The following is a 23319-nucleotide window of genomic DNA, read 5'->3' as shown; positions in this document are numbered from 1 at the left end:
CCCTCCCATTTGCTCTGCTCGCCACCGGCCTCCTTGCTGATCCTCGGGCGCACCCGGTCCCCTCCCATCTCGGGACCTGGGTGCTCTCCCCGCACAACTTCCCATGAGAGGATCCTTCCCATCTCAGGTGTCTCCAGTGGCGCCTCCTCAGAGACGCCCTCCTGACCACCCTACCTAAAATAGTAACACTGTTACTTACCCTCGCTCATCTGCCTTGATATTTTAGAGTACTTTTTATAACTTAGTATTTTATTTATTTATTATCTCCTTAGGAAGACTGTGAGGATCATGAGGGCAGGGCTTTTCATTTCTACTCCCCTATAGGGTAATTTAGTTTCTCACTTGATACACAGTTGTGAGTACATGAAACAGAGTTTATTCTTGTATTATTATTTATTAACCATTGTATTATTTTCCACATGAACAACTATAAACCTACTTCTGCCCCACCCTGAATTTGGGAACTGCTAAATTACTGAGAAATGTCCCTTCCTGGAACCAACTTTACCACTAATAGATGAAAAATACAGTTCTTATGAAAGAAAATGCACCCCTGTATTGAAACTATTTCAGCTTTTACTTTGTGAAACATTTGTTGAGTTCTTAGGACATGCCAGATAGTAGGTTAGATACTGGAGATTTAAGATTTCAAGTGGCAGCCTCTGTCCTTAGGGTCCTGTCCTCAGATACAGGCAGGGAAATAGCCCCGTTGAGGGTGGCAGTGCTGTCTAGGGCGTGTTCCAGCTGCGCGTGTACAGAGCCATCTCTGCTGACTCAGACCTGCGTGTCTAGATGCCCAGCGCCACCAGGCTTCCTCCTCACAGGGCCGTACACACATGCACACTTCCCCGTGTCCCCTCCTGGCCACCAGCTTCACTTTCTCAAGACACACTTCTTTGGAAGGAATGCCTTTCTGACTAGTCACTTGTGGAAGAGCTGTAAAATCTATTGCACAACCCCGGCCCCGCCCCGTGAGTACCTGGGGAAGTTGGAGTAACAGTAGAACTCTCTGTTTTCACCCCATGGGCATGTATTGAGTAGGGCCTCGTGGCCATGTTTTTAAAGATAATAGTCACTTTGTCTCCAACGTCTGCATGAAGTTGTGGTCCTGGCAAGAGTAAAAAGGAAAAGTGGCTTACATGTCTGTCAGGTTAGTTCTAACTTAGTAATAAAAGCACAGATCAGGCAACTTTCTCAGCATTAAGGCGGAGTCTGTTTTACCTCCTGTGGCCTCATGCTGTACTACTCTTGGATCTACACCTGGTTCCAGAGGATTCAGGATAAAAACACTAGTAACGGCTGCCCCTATAGCCGGTGCATCTCTGAGCTGAGTCCTGTGGAGGTTTGGGCCTGAAAGTCCCCTGCAGCGTGATGGCTTAATCCTACTGAGGCCGTGACCCATCCACCCCTGGCCAGGAGTTCTGATCTCAGCATTTGGCTTCCAGAATTTCCTGAGCAGGAATTAATAAATGCAGGCAGTCCTGCATTTGAAAGGGTGGGCGGGGCTACCCCCCACTTCTCCTCTCCAGCCAGTCTTAGCTCTGTTCCTGTCTGGGAGGATTTCTGACCCAACGGCACTGCGTTCTTCCTCGGGTGTCTCTCTGGGGGCTCAGGATCGCTGAGCCCCAGGGAACTCTGTCAGTGTGGAAACAGTGGGGCTGGGAGTGGCATTCCCTGTGCTTGATTTTCAAGGACATTCCCAAGACCAGTGTTGGTCAAGTTCTTAAACATTCTGTCTTAAAACGATTCCTGAAAAACTGAAGGCAACTTTTCACCCTGCCTTGTGCATGATAAGACTTTTTCTTTCCTTATTTTCTTACCTATATGTACATTTTTTCCCCCTTGGAGTTAATCATTTACATATTAATTTTAAAAGTAAATAAATTTTTTTTTTGGAGGGATGGGAGAATTTGGTTAAGAATTTCATTAGAAAGTAATTTCTAGGAATCTCACCAAAACTATAAGCATCCATTTGATAAACACCAAATATATACAATTTCATTAGTATATGGGATAATATATTATTTCTGACACAAATAATATTTTATTATGCCATATTCATAGGCTTCCCATTTTTACTGAGTAACTTTTTATTTTTTTGAAGATCTAATTGGCTTTATTAAGTGATTCATTAATTGGGCAGCATCCCATATAGCAACTAGGAGAACTCCCCTATTTTTATTTAAATAACTTTGATACATGAACTGAGGAAATGAAACCCTGGACGTGGACTCTCACTGCGAGCGCAGCACACCGCTGGCCCACGCCTGGTGCACGGGGCCGTTAGAGTACCTAGGATGCCCAGATGTTCCTCTTCAGCTTTTCTCTCCACTGGAACGCGGAATGTGCCGTCGGTGTACTGCCGATACACGGCTTTCTTGTACTTTGAGCCTATGTAAAATTCCTCCTTATCTAAAAATGCATTATTTGAAACACTTAAAAAAAAAACACACACACACAACTAAGTTAGTATTTGTCTTAATGAAAATGGAAGTTGAGTTTTAAATTTTAAATTTTGAATTAACATACAGTTTTTATTTTAATAATTATGATAGTTTTCAATACCCCTCTCCCATTCTAACAAGACTTTAAAAATAGACACGTGTGGTAGAAAGTGCACCTGGCCAGGGTGGAGCCACCTGCGTCCTGGCCCTGACTCTGCCACTAGCATGACCTCCAGCTAGTCACTGCCTATCGGAGCCTCAGTTTCCTCCCCCCAGGAGAGGAGGTCATCTCCAAGGTTTATTTATAGCTGTAAAATTTGATGGGTCCAGATTTCACCAATGAAGTGTTCCCTGTATACTACAATGTTTCTAGTCTATAGGAACTGAAGTAGCCATGTTTTTCTAGATGTTTTTTTAGCTAAAGTTTTTATTGACTTCTAATGGCTCCTATAGCCTTTCTACTATTTTAACATGATCACTGAAATAACCTTTAACTCCTTTACGCTGCAGATCATAACATCACAGTCAAAGTGACCAGCTAACCACTGCTTAGCTACAGGTTCCCAGCCATGTTGTGCACCCCAAACCTGAACACATGCCCACCCCAATCTGTCAAATCATGCCCACAAAGGGCTGGTGCATGGTGTGGGAGACCATAGAGGGAACAGTACGAAAGGGCTAACCACAGTGCGGGTGATGCTGCTCTAAATAGAATGCTTCTGAAGCTCCAACCACCACCCTTAGCTTGCATCTATTCAGGCTGAACTTATTTTTTCATTCCCATGAGGTACTTGCTATTGGTGGTTTTTGAACCGCATTTTCCTGTAACTTCTTGGAGGGCAGAGACTGTATCTGCTACACAGCCCTCAAGAACTTAAAGTTTTCTTTCATCCGTAATAGCTTTAAGAATGTGAAATAACTGGTTACTAGACTAATAACAAAATCTTTGGAGAAAAGATAACATAAACAGCAAATGGTAAGGAAATATTTTAGCTCTGAACTGAGGCATTAATTTTGGTGTAAGCTTGAAAATCAATGACAAAATAAGGGCATATGAATGTGAGACGACACTCCAATAGAAAAGAAAGAAACATGAGTGACTGCAAACGGAAATTTTCCTATGAGAAAATTGAGAGAAGCTGAAATTAATGAGGATTCCTAAGAAGCATTTTGTTATTGTTTAATGCAACTGTTAATTTTACTGCAATTTAACATAATTCTCTCTTCTCTGATAAACTAAAAAATTGGGAATGAGAGTCTAGAGAATTACCTTTGCTCTTGTAAACGATGCAGCTCCTTTTCCCATTCCCTGCTTGGGGAGTAATCCCATTCCACCTCTACTGCAGCGATGTAGTAGGTCCTCTGTCCCAGGTACAGTGGATTTGGAGTCTCAGACAGCTGCCTGCATTGGCTCACGGTGTATTTTTGCTTCATGCCACCTGTGTAGTGATCAGTTGTGAGGCACTCAACATCAAAAGTCCCTTGAAAGGTGAATAAGAAAGCGTGTCACTCCTTTGCTCAGCACCTTCTGTGGCTTCTCACCTCACTCAGAATCAACATCTTTACTGTGGTCCCAGTTACGAGCTGGTGTCCCACACCTCTCATCACTGACCTACTACTCGCTCCACCCAAGCCACCTGTCAAGGGAGTGTCTGCCTCAGGGCAGTCGCTTTTGCCAGTTCCTCTGCCTAGAACATTTCAAAATATCCACATGGCTCTTGCACTCATTTCACTCAAACCTTCTTTAATTGTTACCTCCTTAGAGAAACTTTACCCAACTCCCCACATCGGTCACCAGAACCTTCTCCTGCCCAATTATTATTCAGAATACTTATCAGCTGCATGAGAGCAGACACTTTATCTCTGTTGTTTACCGTTGTATTTACACTTGTGTAATGAAGGAAGGAAAAGGTGACCCTAAACCTGTCTTACATTTTAGTGCCACATAAGGAACCAAATAAAGCCTGAAGCAAGTTAGCATTTAAAAAAAATTTTTTTTGCTTTTAGTTTTTTTTATTCATTCATGGCCAGACCTGTAGGAGTCTCTGAATTTGCATGGCTATATTTCTAGTATAAGTTATTCAATCGCAAACAACTGACAAATGAATACTACATCTAGGCTACAGAGAAATGATAAGTTTAGGTACAGAGCCTTTAGGGAGTCTTCCTCCGTCTTGTCTGATTTGCCAGTGTAACAGAGAGTAAAAACTTTATACTACTCTGGCTAACCATATAGTAGAGCTAAAATAAGAATGAACTAACAAAGAAAACTCATAAAAAATTCTATATAATGCAACCCATATTAATCTGAATAAATGTTAAACCCAGCTTGTTACTCTAACCTGATTTTTCTCTTGAAACTAGAGCTTGCATGTTAAAAGTTTTTTAGTATATTTCACAGTTCAGGAGTTCCCGTTCCTATGTGAACCTAGGAAGTGGCCTGACCTCAAGACCCCAGCTGATGCCAACCACTCAGCCATAGGAGCTCAGTGGACAAAAATACCATATGGCCAACCCAAGAATGGTGACCATAAAGATCCATATCAAGGCCTATGGGAAGATACCCTGCACAGCCTACACATCCTGCATGTCCAGTTTTCTCTCCCCTCTTTCAGCCCTATAAAATTTGTTAGTTTAACCAGAACTGTTAAGATGAGCTTTGGGACAAAAGTACCACATCTTCTCAGGTGGCTGACACTTAAATAAAGTGCTTTCCTTCTCACCAGCACCTGTCTCACAAGTTTTGCTTTCGTTACAACAGACAGCTGAACCTGCGTTTGGTTACACCAGCTATCTTTAAAAGGACCATAATATAAACAGAGAATGTTTTAAGGATTCTGCTTTGTGTAAATGGGAGAAATCCCAGTCTATTCTTTTGTCACCTCCTTCCCTCCCACTGACAAACAGGAAATGGACCTGTCTGGCATATAGCAGGTAGTGGCCCAGTCTTGCTCTTCCAAGGGAAGGAAGGGGACTTGGGAGGCTTGGGGAAGGGATGAGTTTATCACCCAACACAAGACTATAAACCAAAACCTCAGGAATTGATCCAATAGAGACTTGTCTTGACTTCAAGGAAATACACCTTTAGTATCAGGCTGCATGGTGAGTGTGAGACTTGTTTGAGGGAAGAGGTTGGCTGTGTCCCTCCTTTCTTCTCTTGACAGATACGTGTTTCCTGAGAAGTAAATCCCATGTATATCGGCCTCATTTCCAGCACTGAATAAGTACCATGTGGCCAAATCTCCTTTGCACATATTGAGACCAGGCTGATTCCCATACATAAATCCATTCATGGCTGTAAAAGGTGGAAAATAACATTTTGAAAGTGGTTTACCTTATGTCCTACTACATGACAACTTCCTAGACTTTCCAGAGCCAACTTTGTTTATTTAATTTTTAAAAGACCCATTCTGGCCTCTGTACTCCTTCCTGTGTCAGGAGTGGTTTTGCAACTCCTTGATGTTCCCTTCAGAGAAGCCCTGGGACAAAGAAGCAGAGTTGAATGCAGGATTCTCAGAGTTCTGTACCCTGGGAACCTCACTGTTCTTCCCAGCTAGCTACTTCTCAGTTCTCTCAAGAGTCATATTGTGAACACCCATATATATGAGAAATAACAGTTCTTCCTGGGCACTGTAGACTGGGAGTGGGTTTGTTGTTCTAGATGGAAAATTCTGTGATTCTTCTTGAATTAATAGGGCAGAATATTTTCAGGAAGTTTTCTTTCACTGCTGTTTTCAATAGATAATGTATTTGGCTCCTCCAGAATGCAAAAATGCTAAATCAAAAGGAATATTTTAAAGACTGTGGGTAATATGACTAGTATCGATCCAATTTTAAAAATCTGTAACACAACTTTACATTTTTTTCTTCTTGCTACAATAATTTTCACGTGTTGTCCATTGGTGGTGTGTGTGTGTTTTGTTGTGTGTTTTTTTTTTCCAAACAGCTCACTGTCTCTGAACCCTAACTGCATTTCAGAATTACACTGGGAGCTAAAAATAAACCTGATGCCAGGTTTCAATAAAATAAAAACCTCTGGAGATTGCCCTGAGCATTTTAAAAATAGCTTTAATAGTTTTTAAAAGCTCCCAGTTGATCCTACTGTGCAGTCAAGGATGAGACTTATTGAAGTTTATTGAGACCAGAGACCATATCTTTCTTCATATTAAATAATAAAATGTGCCTGTCATTCTTAAGCCACAGATGAGAAAAGCATCTAATCAGCAGTTCTCAAACTTGAGTGTAGATCAGAATCACCTGGAAGGTGTGTTAAGCATAGATTGCTGGCCCCACACCCAGAGTTTCTGATTTAGTAGGTCAGGGTTGGAGCCCAAGAATTTGTATTTTTAAGAAGCCTGGGTGATGCACATATTAAGGACCATGCATCTAATCGACGTACTTTGTATGTTTCATCCTGAATTAAGTGAAATGAGGAGTAATTGACCAATACATTAAATAATCAATGGTACTACCTTCACTGTATTTAATCATTTATTGAAAATTGAACAATAGGCAAGGCTATTGGAATTTCAGTATCATTAAAAGCATTCCATGGGCAGCACTGAAATAACTTGAAACATTGGTGGATGAAACAGTACTTACAGTGCATCTTATTAGATTCCTGAAAGTCTGCATCTTCCTTATCCACCTGATCAGGTGAAGTTGTAAATGTTTTAATATTATCGTCCAAGAGTAAACTCTCGTTCTCATCAAACACCAAGGGTAACAAATAGAACTCCTTGTTCATGTCTTTCTGTAAATCAAAGCAAGAACGACAAGGTGAAGATGGGATACACAGGAAGGCTTCTGAGTACACAACACTAATGGGGAGGATAAGAACAGAACTTTCCACTCCTCTTTGTACACTGAGGCTCATGAAATCATCCTGCTGACCACTAGAGTTTTCATTAGTATCTATGCAGTGGATTTTTGGTTTAACATGATAACCTAAGCCTCTCACTGCACCCAAAAGTTCTGACTCCCCTCTCCCTGCATTCCTGCCAGCTCTACCAATACTCATTAAACCCACCTAAAATCAGTTGTTCAAATAGGGGGGACAGGTGCCTGTGCTGGAAATCAGGGAAAGTGCCATCCACATTCACAAAAATGAAGAATCCTATAAGGCAGAGCAGGGGAAATCAGAGGGAGGCATCATCTTAAGGAAAGTAATAGCCTACCAGGTGACTTGGAATAGGAATTTTCACAACCTCAAGGCATCTGAACAAACATTCTTGCTCCCCTTCCCCCATCCCTATTGAAAAATAAGGAAGCTATCTTGTCTATGAAATGATTCAGTAGTTGAGAAGAAAGCAGGCAGCCAAGGAATCAAAGAGTATGAGCCTCTAATGACAAGTTACTGCCACAAAGAAGAGAAAATTTCACAGATGATTGCATGTCTTTCTCCTGAAATTGTTTTTAGATCAAAAACACATCAAATTTTAAAAATCTAGCTAAAGCAGAGACCTGAGGTTAGTACCTGCAGAAAACTGAATCAATGATGGAGATGATCTTAAGAAAGCTCCCATAAATCAGAAGAAAAGTTTCAAAGATTAAAAATATACACATAGCAGAGATCCAAGATTGTGGCAGATTGAGTGGGCTCTACACTGACACTCTCCCAGAACCAAACTGGAATTACAACTGAAATAAAGAAAAACCACCCTGAATAATCAACTGCAACTGAAGACTGACTGGGCCCTCATAACCAAGGACCTAACGTGGAGACTGCATAGCAACTGGTAGGAAGTGAGGAGGCACAAGATGGCTGGCCAGGCTCCCATAGGCAGCAGCTAATGGTCCAGAGATATCTCAGCTGTGGCGGGTTTCCACTGAGAACTCTGGGGTCTAAACTCCAAGCTGGGCTCCCCAGCCAGGAGCACCAGAGCTGTGAAAAGTGACCACATAACATCTGGCTGTGACAAGCAGCTGGGTTTCTGTCTGCCAGGGAGAGAGGGCTGGAAATGCAAGCACCCTCTTAAAGGGCCAACACACAAAGTTTCATGTGCAGCCACTCACCTTGGGCTCTGGTGGAGGCAGAGTGGATTAGAGCAGTGTGAGAAGAATCCAGGGGGGCTGGCTGGGGGAATAGGTCTCAGAGGGTACCCATGTGGACCATGGTGCTGAGTCATTCCTCCATACAGCAGAGGATGTCTTTCTCAAGCAGACATTTACCTTCTAAGCAGCTTTTGCCTGGGGCATGGGAGCAGTTGCCCCACCCTGCTGGAAAACCTCTGGCCCCACCTCGTGAAATTTCTACAGTCTGAGGCTCATTAAGAAACTGTATAATAGCTTCTGGAAGCTTTGAGTCTTTGCCCGATTTGCTTCTGGATCCAGGGCTTGGAAAAGCAGACCTTGGTGCACATCTTGGTCCAGTCCAAACACACCTAGCCCCAGCAGAGGAAACCAGAAGCTGTGGAGTGTGGAAAATTTCAAACAGGGTACTCAAGGCCAGTCACAAAAAGCGTCTGATAGCAGCTTGCACCAGAGACGATTCAACTGGGAGTCCTAGCAGATCTACCTAATACATACAAACAAATCCAACAGGCAGCCAAAATGTGGAGACAAAAAAGCCCCAAATGAAAGAACAAAATAATTCTCCAGAAGAAGAGATAAATAAAATGGAGATAAACAATCTTCAGATACAGAGTTCAGAATACTGATCATAAAGATGCTCAACAGCATGAAAAAAGATATAGAAACTATGAAGGAAATTAAGAATGACATAGTAGAAATTAAAAAAAAAAACACATTGGAAGGAATGAACAGCAGATTAGGGAAAGCTGAGGACTGGATCAGCAAATTAGAAGACAGGGTAGAAAAAAAATCAATCAGAGAACCAAAAAGAAAAAAAACAATTAAACAAAAGAACAGTTTACAGGAGCTGTGGGACAACATGAAACATAAGAATATTTGCATCATAGGAATGTCTGAAGAGTTTGAAAGTAAGCAAGGGTTAGAGAACCTGTTTGAAGAAATAATGGCAGAAAACTTCCCTAATTTGGTCAAGGAAAAAGTCACACAAGTTCAGAAGGCACAGAGAGTCCCAAGGAAGAAGAACCCAAAGAGGCCCACACCCAGACACATCATAATTAAAATTCCAAAAATTCAAGATAGAGAATCTTAAAGGCAGCAAGAGAAAATCAATCTGTTACCTACAAAGGAGCTCCCATAAGGCTATCAGCTGATTTCTCATCAGAAACTCTACACGCCAGAAGGGAATGGCATGAAGTATTCAAGGTAACGCAAAACCAAGGACCTGAAACCAAGAATACTCTAACCAGCAAGGCTATCATTCAAAATAGATGGTGAAATAAAGAGCTTCCCAGACAAAAACAAACAAACAAAAAAACGGTTAAAGGAGTTTATGGCCATCAAATCAACATTGCAAGAAATGGTGAAGGGACTGCTGTAAAAAGAAGTTGAAATAGAGAGAATGAGAAACATAGTCATAAAGAAATAAAATGGCAATGAATAAGTACCTATCAATAATAACCTCAAATATAAATGTATTAAATGTCCCAATCAAAAGACATAGGGTAGCTGAATGGATAAGAAAACATGACCCAAATATATGCTGTCTATGAGAGACCCACCTCAGAACAAAAGAGTCACACAGGCTGGAAAAACAAAAACAAACAAAAACCTTCTGGAGGACTTTAAAGGCGAGCTTGACAGCAATACAGTCATAGTAGAGGACTTTAACACCCCACTGACTTTACTGGATAGATCTTCCAGAAAAAAATCAACAAGGAAACAGTGACTCTAAATGACACACTAGATCAGATGGATTTAATTGACACTTACAGAACATTCCACTCCAAGGCACTCATAAGCATTCTCCTCAAGTGCACATGGGACATTCTCAAAGATAAACCACATGTTAGGACACAAAATGAGTCTCCACAAGTTCAAGAAGATTGAAATCATGTCAAGCATCTTCTGGGACATTTATACCATGGAATACTATGCAGCTGTAAAGAAGAAGGATCTCTTACCCTTTGAGACAGCATGGTGGGACCTGGAGAGTATTATGCTAAGTGAAATAAGCCAGTCAGAAAAAGACAAGTGTCACATGATCTTACTCATATGTGGAATCTAATGAATGAAATAAACTGATGAACAAAATAGATCCAGAGACATAGAAGCATGGAAGAGACTGACGAATCTCAGAGGGAAGGGGGGTGGGTGGGAAGAGATTAACATAAGAATTTATATACATACTTGTATAGCCCATGGACACAGACAATAGTGAAGTGAAGGCTGTGGGGAGGGGTGCAGGGTGGAGGGGATCACTGGGGGGAAAAGGGGGACATTTGTAATACTTTCAACAATAAAGATAAATTTTTAAAAAATAAAAAATAAAAATATACACATAGTAATGATTTTAGAGACAAGTTATTAAAGGGAAGACATACTGATAATAAATAATAGTGGAAATCATTGGACTTCTCTACTACAATAAATGTCAGAGGAAGATGGAGTAGTATTTATGTTTTTGAGGGGAAAAGATTATGTTATGAAAATTCTGTACCAGGCAAAGAACAACAAAAAGACATTTTCAGATGTGTGAGGTTTTCAGCAGGGGACCACTAAAATCGCTTTATGTTCTAATCTACAGAAAAAAATTAAATGAAAGTTTATAGGTCACATTTTTTTATCTTAATGCAACAAAACTAAAAATCACTAATAAAAGGACAAAAAGTTATAAAACTTAAAAAATCATATTTGATCCAAATAACTCTTAGATCAAAGAGGAAAGAAATGAATTACTATATACTAAGTAAATATTGTCCATGAGAACACTACGAGTTAGAATGTATGGAATAAAACTAAACATCTAAGCTGAGAGTCTGAAATGCTTTTTATTTTAAGAAAAATCAAATAAAAATAAATGTAAATATCTAAATATTTTAGAAAAATAAAACTATTAAAGAAAAATTAATAAAGACAGAAATTAATAAATTAGAACACATTAAAATAGCTATACCTGAAAATGTAGTCTTTGAAAAGACCAATAAAATACACAAAACTCTGGTGAGTCTAACAAAAAAATTGAGATTCCAAATACCCCACATTAGGAATGGGAAAGGGGCAGAAATAAAATAGTGGGGACTAACTGTGGTTATAGGAAATATTAATCATACTTTTTTAACTGTGATTGTTCTGTTCTGATTAGAGAAAGCACATTTTAACCTGGCTGAGAGTTGTACGCCCTAGAACGTGGTAGTTAACCTTGGAATTCCGTCCATTCTCCTTTTCCAAGAACTGCCTATCATCATGGAAAGATTAACAACTTTGTTCCCAAAACAATGGAGTCCTGGAGGCACCTGCCCTTTGCAATCCCCAGCCCACATTGCTTGTAACCTGTAACCATTATACCTTGCTCATTCCCCATGCCTGTAATTCCTACTTTCCCATGTAATCTTTGTCCTTCTGCCCAATATAAGCAGTTGGATTATGGGGAGAGGGGGGCTTAGAGCAGATTTTCATGGATGACCCACTGCTCTCCCATACTACAGGCATTATTGGAACAAACGCTCATGTATGATTCAACCCTGACTCTGCTTAATTGTCTCAAGTAAGGACAGGCAGCCCAGACCCATTTGTTGTCCAGTGTCACATATATGAGAGACAAACAAAGTGACACCACTGTGTACAAAAATGTGATCAGTTGACTTAGAAGAAGGACCTGAATAGACCAATATCCATGGGTGAAATAAAAACAGTGATTAAAACATTAATAACATAACTATTTCTTAAAAGTCACAAAGTCAAAAGTTTCTAAGTAGCAAATGGGTTCTTATTTATTTAAGCTGTTCCAAAATATTAAAAACAAGAATCTTCCCAATTTATTTAATGAAGATAGTCTAGCCATGATATAATACCTGAAAATACACACAAAGTTTAAACTGGTATCACTTATAGCTTAGATGAGAAATTCTAAATAAAACACTATCAAATTCAACACAGAAATATATTGAAAAAAACACCATGCTCAAGTAATGCTTTTTCACAGAAGTGCAAGGATGGTTCAACATTAGGAAATTCTTAATGCAACTGGTCACACTTATAGGGTAAAGCAGAAAAGAAATATGTTTTACATATCTTTTTTTATTTTATTAATTTTAAAAATAATTTCAAGGAAATCTAAAAATAAATTTTTAAAAAACTTGACATCCTGGCATTAGCTATTCCTTTTGTTTTCCCCCCAGATCTCTGCAAGTCTTCCTCCTTGAAATTTAAATATCATCCCAAATATTCCCTCCACCTTATCTAAACTAGGATTTCTTTTTACTATGATATTACCCTATTTTGATTTTTAAAACAATTGTCATCTTCTGAAGTTACCTATTTCCATTTCTTTGTGTGTTTGTTTATGATCTCTCCTTCCCACCCCCTTCAGACCCATCCCCCCTTCCTCTCTGGTACACCACACACAACAGTATAAACCCTATTAGAACAGAAAACTGGCCTGTCTTATTGGGCAATGAATTCTGTGCCTAGCACAAGATGTCTTCTGAGCAGCTCAAGTGATTTTAAATAGAAAAACATTTTCAGTAAACCAGAAATAAAATTTAAAAATACCAACTAATAGCCAACATCACACTTAGTGGTAAAATAATAGATATACTCATTATGATCAGACACTATTTTACATTATTCGAATATTGTATCCAATCTGAAGCCACATGGCTAGCAAGTAAAAAAAGCCAGGATAAGGACTTTTTTTTTAAATCCTCACCTGAAGATATTTTTTCCATTGCTTTTCAGAGAGAGTGGAAGGGAAAGAGAGAGAGATAGAGAGAGAGAAACATCAATGTGAGAGAGACACATCAATTGGTTCCCTCCTGCACACACCCAACCGAGGCCAGGGATCGAGCCTGCAACTGAGGTACATGCCCTTGGCCAGAATCCAACCCGGGACCCTTCAGTCCAAAGGCCAACGCTTTAACTACTGAGCCAAACCAGCTAGGGCAGGAAAAGGACTTTCAATGCCTCCTGTAGACCTTTCTGTGTTGTGACGCCTTCATTTCCAAATGAAGACAATGAAATATGTAGAGGATAAACTCACAGTTTAAATCTCAACTCACTGAGTTCCTCCTCTCCAGAAAGTGGGGATAATAATCCTTAGCCTCTTGGGTTACCGTGAAAGCCAAATGAAGCAGTATGTGTGAAAGTGCATGGACAGAGTTCAATAAACCTTAGTCTCCTTTTATTCCTTCCCAATGTAAGCATAAGATCAAAGAATGGGATCCAGAGGTAGGAAAGTATATATATATTTTAAGTTACATGCTTAAAATTTTAAATAATGACATTACCATTTATAATAGCCAATTAAAAATATCCAGATATAAACTTAACAAAAATTACTCAAAACCTATATAATGGAAACTATAAAATACTCCTGAAAAACACAAAAGTACACTTGAACAAATAGAAAACATGTTCTTCTGTAGGATGACTCAACTTTATAATGATGCCTGTTCTGCCCTGGCCAGTGTGGCTCAGTTGGTTGAAGTGTCGTCCTATATACCAAAGCGTCACCGGTTCGATTCCTAGTCAGGTCACACACCCAGGTTGTGGATTCCATCCTTGGTGGGGACGTGTGCTGGAGGCAATGGATGAATGTTTCTCTCTCTCTCCCTCTCACTTCCTCTCTCTCTAAGATCAATAATTTAAAAAAATAATTGATGTCTGTTTTGTGTAATTTGTATATTTGAAACAGTCCCAACCAAACCGTGTTAGGCTCTTTTTTTTTTTTTTTTTCTGGAGCCAGATAAGTTTTTTTGAGGTTCATTAGAAAGAATAAGTCAGCAAAAATAGCCATTAAAATGATGAAAAAGAAGTGCAATGAAGTATGGCTACTAGTCATTAAGTATATTATATAGACTCTATAATTAAAATAGTATGCTATTGGTGCATGAATATGTAGAGATGAATGGATTAGAATAGAAAATCAAGAAATAGACTTAATTGTGTATGAAAATTTTAGTATCTGATAAAGGCAGCTTTTAAATCAATGTGGAAATGTTAGACTTTTTAATAAATGGTGTTAAGATGACTGGATAGTCATATAGAAAAAGATAAATTTGATCCATTCCTCAACTGTACAACGGGATAAATTCTAAATAGAAATGAGATTTAGATGTGAAAAATAAAACAAAACAAGCATGTGAAGGCAGTAGGGGCAAATTCCTTTATAACCTGGGAAATGGGAAAACTTCTTAACTATGACTCAAAATCTGTAAACAATAAAGGAAAAGATGATAGAAATAAAAATTTTACATGGCAAATAGCACCCATAAACAAAGTAAAAAGGCAAATAACAACTAAGAAAAAAATATTTACAACTGATATCTCAGACAAAGCGTTTCTATCCCAAATATGTTAATAGTTTCCAAATGAGTGAAGAAAAAGATCTATATAGAAAAATGAGCTACAGCTATAACAGTCAAATAAAGAAATGAAAATGATTCTTAAGCATTTGAAAAGTTGCCCACTACTAGTAACAAAAAAACCCAAAAAACAAAAAAAATAAATTTAAATTACAGAGATACTATTTATGTCTTATTAGATAGGTACAAATTCCCAAATTCAACAATACACTTTGTAGTAAGGCTGTAGAAAAACAGATCGTCTCACACTATACCTGGTAGGGATGCAGTATAGCGTAATTCTTATGGAAGGAAATTTGGCTATATCTAGCAAAACTGTGTATGTACTTATCTTTTGCCCAAGCAATAAAACTCTTAGGAATTTATTCGAAAGGTATGCTGACAAAAATACAAAGAGATGTATGAACAAGGCTACCCATTGTATTGTATTTGTAAAAGTAAACACTGGAAGCAACCAAAATTTCTGTCAAATAGTAGACTGGTTGTATAAACTGTAGCATGCTTACACAATGAAGTAATATCTACTGTAAAAAAGAAATGAGGAATATCTCCATATATTACAGATGGGAGGGAATTACAGATTATATTGTTAGGTGGGAAAAAAGCAAGGATATGAATACACACACACATACATATTGGTTTATTTTAAAAAATAAAATAAGAATTAGAGAAGTAATCAATGACATTGAAAATAGGAAAATCAATACAAAAAAAATCAATGAAACTGAAAGGTGATTCTTTGAAAATATCAATAAAATAAATAAGCCTTGAAGGAGGCTAAGAGAGAGAGAGCATAAATTACTAATATTAGAAATGAAACATGGAACATCACTACTGATCCTATAAACATTAAAAAGATAATAAAGGAATATTATAAAAAATTATATGCCCATAAAATTGGTAACTTAGATAAGGTGGGTCAGTTCCTTAAAAGACACAATTTGCCAAAACTCACACAAGAACAAATAGACAATTTGAATAGGCCTACATCTACTAAAGAAATAGAATCAATAGCAAATAACTGATCAAAACAGAAAGTACCAGGCCCAGATGGGTTCATTGGCGAATTGTATCAAACATTTAAGGAAGAAATTATGCCCATTCTATACAATCTTTTTCAGAGCATAGAAACAGGGAAAAACTTTTCTCATTCTAAAAGGCCAGCATTATTCTAATACCAAAATGAAACAAAGACATTATAAGAAAACTACAGACCAATGTATCTCTAATGAACATAGATATAAAATATGCCCCAAAATATTAGCAAATCATATCCAACAATGTATAAATATAATAATATATTATGATTAAGTGGGATTTGTTCCAGGTATGCAATGCCAGCTCAACATTATAAAATCAGTTAATGTGAACCATCAAATCAATAGTCTAAAGAAGAAAAATCACATGATCATGTCAAAAGATGAAGAAAAAGCATTTAACAAAGTCCAACACTGATACGTGACTAAAATCTCTCAGTAAACTAAGAGTAGAGGGAACTTCCTTAACTCAAAAAAATCTACCCCCCCCCAAAAAAAACCTGACACAACCAAAACTACTGCTAACATCATACTTTATGGAGTGAAACTAAAAGTTTTCCCACTAAAATCGGGTACCAGGAAAGGATGTCCCCTCTCACTACTACTTTTAACATTATACTGGAAGTCTTAGCTAAAGTAACAAGACAAGAAAAAAAAAAGGCACACTGATTGGGAAGAAATACAACTGTCTTTGTTCACAGATGACATGACCATCTATGTAGAAAATCCAAAAGGATTGACAAAGAAATTCTTGTAACCAATAACAATTATAGCAAGGTTGCAGGATAATATGCAAAAGTAAATGAAATCACTCTCCTATATATCAGCAATGAAAAAGTGGAATTTTAAGTTAAAAATAATACCATTTACATTAGCATCCCCCAAATTAAATACTTAGGTATAAATCTATCAAAATATGTACAAGATCTATATGAGAAAAACTATAAAACTCTGGTGAATAAAATCAAAGAACAAAATAAATAGAGATATATTGCATATTCATAGAAAGGAAGACTCAATATTGCCAAGTTGTCAGTTCTTTCCACCCTGACCTATAGATTCTATTAAATCTCAGAAAATTATTTGCGGACATCAAAAAACTGATTCTAAAGCTTATGTAGAGAGCAAAAGATTCACAACAGCCAACCAAATATGAAGAACAAAGTTGGAGGACTGACACCTGACAACTTCAAAACTTATTATAATACTACAGTAATCAAAACAGTGTGGGATTGGCAACATAACAGACTAATAGATCAATGGAAAGAACAGGGAACCCAAATATAGACCCACATAAATTTGGTCAACTGATACCTGACAAATAAGCATAGGCAATACAATGGAACAAAGATAGTCTTTTCAACAAATGGTGCTGGAACAACTAGATATCCACATGCAAAAAAACAAACCAAAACAACAAGCTAGACACAGACCTTACTTTTTTTACAAAAATTAACTCAGAATGGATCACAGACCTAAATGTAAAGGCAAAGTCATAAAACCACTAGAACACTAGAAGATAACATTGGAAATCTAGATCACCTTGGATGGAGTGATAACTTTTTAGATAAAATACCAAAGGTACAATCCATGAAAGAAAGAATTGATAAGCTGGACTTCATTATAGTTAAATTTTATGCTCTGTGAAGATAATGTTAAGAGCATGAGAAGATAAGCCACAAAATGGAAGAAAATATTTGCAAAAGATGCATCTGATAAAGGACTATTGTCTAAAACATTAAAAAAAAAAACTTATAATTCAACATTAAACACATAGATAATCCAATTAACAAATGGGCAAAAGACCTTAACAGACACCTCACCAAAGAAGACATACAGATGGTAAACAAGCATATGAAAAGATGCTTTACATCATGTCATTAGGGAAATGCAAATTAAAACAATAATAAGATACCACTACACACCTATTAGAATGGCTAAAATCTGGAATACTGACATACTGACAGCGTCAAATGCTGATGAGGATATGGAGCAACAGGAACTCTCATTCGTTGCTGGTGGGAAGACAGTCTGGTGGTCTCTTACAAAACTGAACATACTCTTACCATATGATCCAGCCATTAGGCTCCTTGGTATTTACCCAAAGGAGCTGACAGCTTATGTCTATACAAAAACCTGCACGTGGATGTTTATAGCAGCTTTATACATAATTTCTAAAACTCGGAAGTAACCAAAATATTCTTCAGAAGGTGAATGTATAAATAAACTGTGGGACATCCAGACAATGGCATATTATTCAGTGCTAAAAAGAAATGAACTAGAAAGCCATGAAGAGACACGGAGGCAAGGTAAATGCATATTACTCAGTGAAAGAAGGCCATCTAGAAAGGCTACATCCTGTATGACTGACTGCCCACTGGTCTTTTACCGTCTCCATAGGGATAAATAGGTGGAGCAGAGAGTATTTTTAAGGCAAAGAAAAAATACTTTGTATGACACGATGATAGATAGATGTCATTATACATTTGTCCACACCCATAGAATATTAACACCAAGAGTGAAACGTAGTGTAAACTATGGACTTTGGGTGATAAGGCTGTGTCAGTGTGGGTTCACCAACTGTTAGCAAATGTACCACCCTGGTGGGGGATGTGGATATTGGGGGATGCTGTGCATGTGTGGGGTTCTGGGTATACGGGAAATCTCTGTACTGTATCCTCAATTTTGCTATGAATCTTTAAGTGCTCTAAAAATAAAGTAAATAAAATAATAGTAAATAAAAGAATAAACTATAAAAATAAGCTACCTGTAGTGAGGGATTAGGTGAGAGGAAAGAAAGGCTAAAAGAGACTTCTTTGAATATGCCTCTTTTTGTAGATTAGGTGTTGGAAGCAGGTAAATATCTTACATAATTATAAAAGAACATTACAGTTTTAAAAGCAATCCCTTAAAAAAGAAGTAAAATTAATTAAATTAAACTGTGTATTCTATGTGCGACAAAATTACAGAGAATAAGTACTCCAAATGACTTTAAAGTTGTAATTTAACTGAACATCCCTAGTGGGATCTACTCTGAGGACAAAAACGGCTGCAAACAAGTCTGAAACTATTTTCAGTAATTATATTGTTTGGCTGCAGTGTTGTAATTATGGTTATGAGACTGTTGTGTGTATATTAGGGGATGAATTGAGTGAATATTCATATTCATTGAGAAATAAGATTTTTCAGTGCAGTTGAAGGGAAATACAGATGTAAGATCAATGAGGTTAAGTAAAAAAAAAAAAAAAAAAAAGCCATAGACCTAAATTGAAGAGAAAATATCACTATAAACTTCTGATGAAATTTATCTTACATTTCTTTTCCATTTCTGCCTTAAAAATAATGATTAACCCAAAAGCAATAAGCCCTCCCACCCCCCTGCAGTGCCCAGATTGTGGTTCTAAAAATAATTTCTTATCCAAAAGAACCAGGGCTTTTTGGAGAAATGGTTGATTACAGGTCTGGCTCAGAAAATGTGTAATATAAATCTAAAATAGCTTTTTGTACTAGAAATCAAAGGAGCTTCAAAGGCTACCAAGTTCATGTGAAAGTGAAGGAGTCTACCTGAACAAGTCCCTCCAGAGGCAAAAAATAGGAAAAATAAGCATAATGGCAGTGAACTGGAACCCACCAAATACGCTTAAATCCATGAGTTCACGATAGTACTTAAAAAGAAACTGTTAAGACCTTTTGAAGTAGGCTAACTAAAGGGAAAGAATCAAGCATTTGTTATTTCTTACTTGTATAATATGTACCTCAAGGTAAGCAAATAATCCATTAAGGGAAGTTCCTGTTTATAGAATAAACAAAGAAGGAATGATGGAATCCGAACGTTACTAGAGTGCAGGGCCTGATTAGTTTATAACCTAATTGTAAATGGTTATCAGTGGCTGATAAAATGGTTATGAGAAAATTATATAGTATCTATTCCCTGATAAAAGTATCCAATACCACACATGAGGTAGTATTACCAAAAACAAAAACCAAACACACAAAAATACCTAACCTGAATCTGATCAAGCTTGTATATCTAGCCACCGATTTATAAGAAATAGAGAGAAAGAGAAAGAAAGATGTTAAGTGATACCACAGGAAGGCATTTAGTAAAATCTAGACATGGGAAGCTTCTATAGGATATATGACTTGCAACAAAAAAATAAGCAAAATCTTGATAAACATATTAACTGATTGTAATGTGTGAATTATTTAGGTACTCATTCAATAAACTTGAAACAATTAAAAGACAATTGGGAAATGTAAACATTGCAAATTTGCTGATATTAAGGAATTATTATGATGATTTTTGGATGTGGTAATTTTATCAAAGGCATTTTCAAAGAAGTCCCTATCTTTTAAAAGTTTACATTAAAATATTTACTTTAGATATAAAAACAATGATGGGGTTAGGTGTTTCTATTTCTAGGTCAAAGGGTCATTTTCTCTGTCCTAAAAAATATTTTAAACAATATTTTCCTCAGTGACTGTTGAATGACTTATTACCATTAATAAGTAGATTTTTTTATGTGTGTGGAAGTCTAATTGTATCATACAAAACCTTAGATTCCAAGGAAAATTTTGTTTCCAACTCATCTTGGAATAATTGAATGAATCTAGTGAATCTCTGCATAATACAGATCTTATAAGCCTGAAGAAAGTTATAATAAACATCATGTATAGAGTCCTCATTATGTTTAGAAAACACAGACTTTTCCTTATAATAATGATAGTTCAAAGGGGCTTGGAAATCATTTCCATTTTCCCTGATTGGACTTACCTGTCTCCCATCTTCATGTAAACTTCCTTTCCTGCATATTTTCATTGGCCCTATAAGCCCAGTGAATATATCTTTGGTGGGATCCACAGCAGAATAATACATCTTAGCTAGACAGACAGGGTCTTTGTAAGTGGGTCCCACTTCTTCAGGGACAGTCCATTCATAGGTGAATGTTTCTTTGGGTGCCACCTGGGAGCCTGAAGGAGGAGGTACACCTGTGGGAAAGGCACATTGGTGAGGTTAAGTGCACTTTCTAATGTGGTGATTTGAACTGCAAAGTAGACTGGGTTTAGTCTAGGATAACCCACTTTTGTGCTCCTTATGAATTAGAATGGAATCTTACTTGAATGAAATTCTACTTGTGCTCCAGCGTCAGGTCACCACTGATGGGTGTGACTTCCTCCAGGAAGCTCCTCTAAACCTCTGTCTGAGATCGGTGCCTGCTACTATCAGAATGCTTCTATCTTCCTCTGCCCCAAATTCACATACTGGAATCCTAATGACCAATGTGATGTTGTTAGAAGGTGAGGCCTTTGGGAGGTGATTAGGTCGTGAGAGTGGAGCCCTCCTGGAGGGGATTAGTGCCCTTTTAAAAGAGGCCCCACAGAGCTCCTGAGCCCTCTCACCAGGTGAGAATACAATAAGAAGCCTGAGGCTCAGAAGAAGGCCCTCACCTAACCGTGCTCCGATCTTAGGCTTCCAGTCTCCAGAAATGTGAGAAATAAATGTCTCTTGCTTATACACCACCCAGTCTGTGGTATTTAGTTAGAGCAGCCTGATCGGACTAAGACAGTGCCCCTCTTTGTGCTTTCACAGCTCCTAACAATGTCTCTGGCACCTTTCATGTTATATTGTGTGTATCACCCACCCCACCCAAACAGAACTTAACCTTCTCGAAGGCAAGCGTTAACTCTGTATTTCTATCAGCTAGAACAACACCTGGAAATAGGAGGCAATTGATGAATTTTCTATTGAACAGACATGAGCTGAAAATAATTTTAGAACTGAAAGAGTTTGTTGGTGATCCTGTTCAAATTTCTCAATTTTAAACTTGAGGAAACTGAGGCCAGAAAGACAGAATAACTTGCCTGCACTGACACTGCAGGTGGTGGCAAAGCCACTAGTCTTTATTGGTCAGCCTTGACATACAAAAATACCTAACTACATCCATATGATGGAAAATTTGTATCATTAAAATTATATTTATAAAATGCTTATAATGCTAAGAAAACAAACTCTGGGTACAAAGTATGATAAATATATTTATATACTACAACCTCAACCAATTTAAAAAATATATTAGAGCCCTGCCAGGTGTGGCTCAGCAGTTGAGCGTCGACCTAGGATCCAGGAGATCGGGGTTTGATTCCCGGTCAGGGCACATGCCCGGGTTGTGGGCTGCAGCCGATCAATGACTCTCTCATCATTGATGTTTCTATCTCTCTCTCTCCCCCTCCTTTCCTCTCTCTGAAATCAATAAAGATATATTAATATATATATATATATATATATTAGATATACACAGATGAAAGGGTAGAGGAATTATATAAAAATATAGTAGTGGTTGAACTATGGATAATATTTTGGGCTATACCTATTTAGATTTTTCAAATACTCTAAAATGTGTATCTAATATTTTATAATTGCAAGAACATTTTTAAAATTTAAAAATCACCCCAATAGTGCTCCAGAAATGTATAATTGATATAATTCAAATACGTTACTGCCGGCATTGTCATTAATCGTCCAATTAAGAATGGACAAAGTTCCACCACCCATCTGGAAATGGTAGGAGGAGAGGTGTACTTGCTCCTGATGGTGTCTGGGCAGTTTTCTCAGAAGTCCTGCCTTCCGTTTCGAGGGGGCAGTTTCCCTGAGGTGAGCACACAGCAGGCTGTTAAACGGTGGTGATGGCAGAGGGCTGTACTCACGTCCACTCTGGCGGTTGTCACCGGAGGCATAGTACGTGCCCTCGTTGCTCTTACTGACTCTCACCCCAACTGGCTCGATACTGAGGGGATATGCTCCTTTGTTATGGAAGGTGACTCTGATGGTGTCTCCCACCTCTGCCCAAATGACAGGACCTAGGGACAAAGAGAGAATTATTTTCCTCCCTTGGTATGTGACATCCAGAATATATAAGACAGTTATTTTCTTTGGCCTGTCCTTGGACAAGAACCACTGTGAGCAACATGCTTATCTGCAGCAAATAGAAAGCCTGGGTTTTAAAAGCCCATTATCCAGTGATGTGGAGAGATTGGAAAGAGATGAGCAGGGGTTTTTTGTTAGTCAGCTTCAGGTTCATGAAATTTGTTATTCTTTTTATCCAAGTCAGTTCACAGGCTTCCTGCATCTATAAAAAGCTATTCAGAGTGTCTGTGCTCTCCTCAGCCCCATCTTCGGTCGGCCTGATGTGTTATTATTAAGAGTGTGGGGGGGGTTGCTATAAACCTCAAGCACGCAAAGGAGGTAACGCCAACCGTCTTGGATGTGACGAGTAACACTGCTGTGAATTCCCATCACCGAAATTCAAATGATCACCACGTAGAGAATAAACCACAGATATGTAATACACGACCACTTTATGTGATATGCAAAACGCTACTTATTTAGGGTTATGTGCTTTTCTGAGTGTTTATGTGAATTAACTCATTTAACCCTTACAACAA

At 38.0% G+C, this 23319-nt stretch overlaps 1 protein-coding gene across 2 annotated transcripts in view; it reads right to left on the bottom strand.

Moving 5' to 3' along the window:
• LOC308557556 (ceruloplasmin) overlaps positions 1-23319 on the bottom strand; it is a 77396-nt gene that overhangs the window by 22987 nt on the left and 31090 nt on the right. For both annotated transcript variants that reach the window (XM_081138109.1, XM_081138110.1), the window contains exons 8-14: positions 22582-22734; positions 20651-20865; positions 7047-7197; positions 5527-5739; positions 3715-3925; positions 2293-2435; positions 980-1108 (exon numbers count right to left, since the gene is read on the bottom strand). In XM_081138109.1, coding sequence (XP_080994235.1) covers positions 980-1108; positions 2293-2435; positions 3715-3925; positions 5527-5739; positions 7047-7197; positions 20651-20865; positions 22582-22734 — 1215 coding nt within the window. The remainder of the gene's footprint in view (positions 1-979; positions 1109-2292; positions 2436-3714; positions 3926-5526; positions 5740-7046; positions 7198-20650; positions 20866-22581; positions 22735-23319) is intronic.

Source organism: Miniopterus schreibersii (genome assembly GCF_964146895.1).
Source record: "Miniopterus schreibersii genome assembly, chromosome: 5".
NCBI classification, from domain to species: domain Eukaryota; kingdom Metazoa; phylum Chordata; class Mammalia; order Chiroptera; family Miniopteridae; genus Miniopterus; species Miniopterus schreibersii.
Note: the sequence above shows the minus strand (reverse complement) of the source record. Positions and strands in the feature narration are given on the sequence as shown.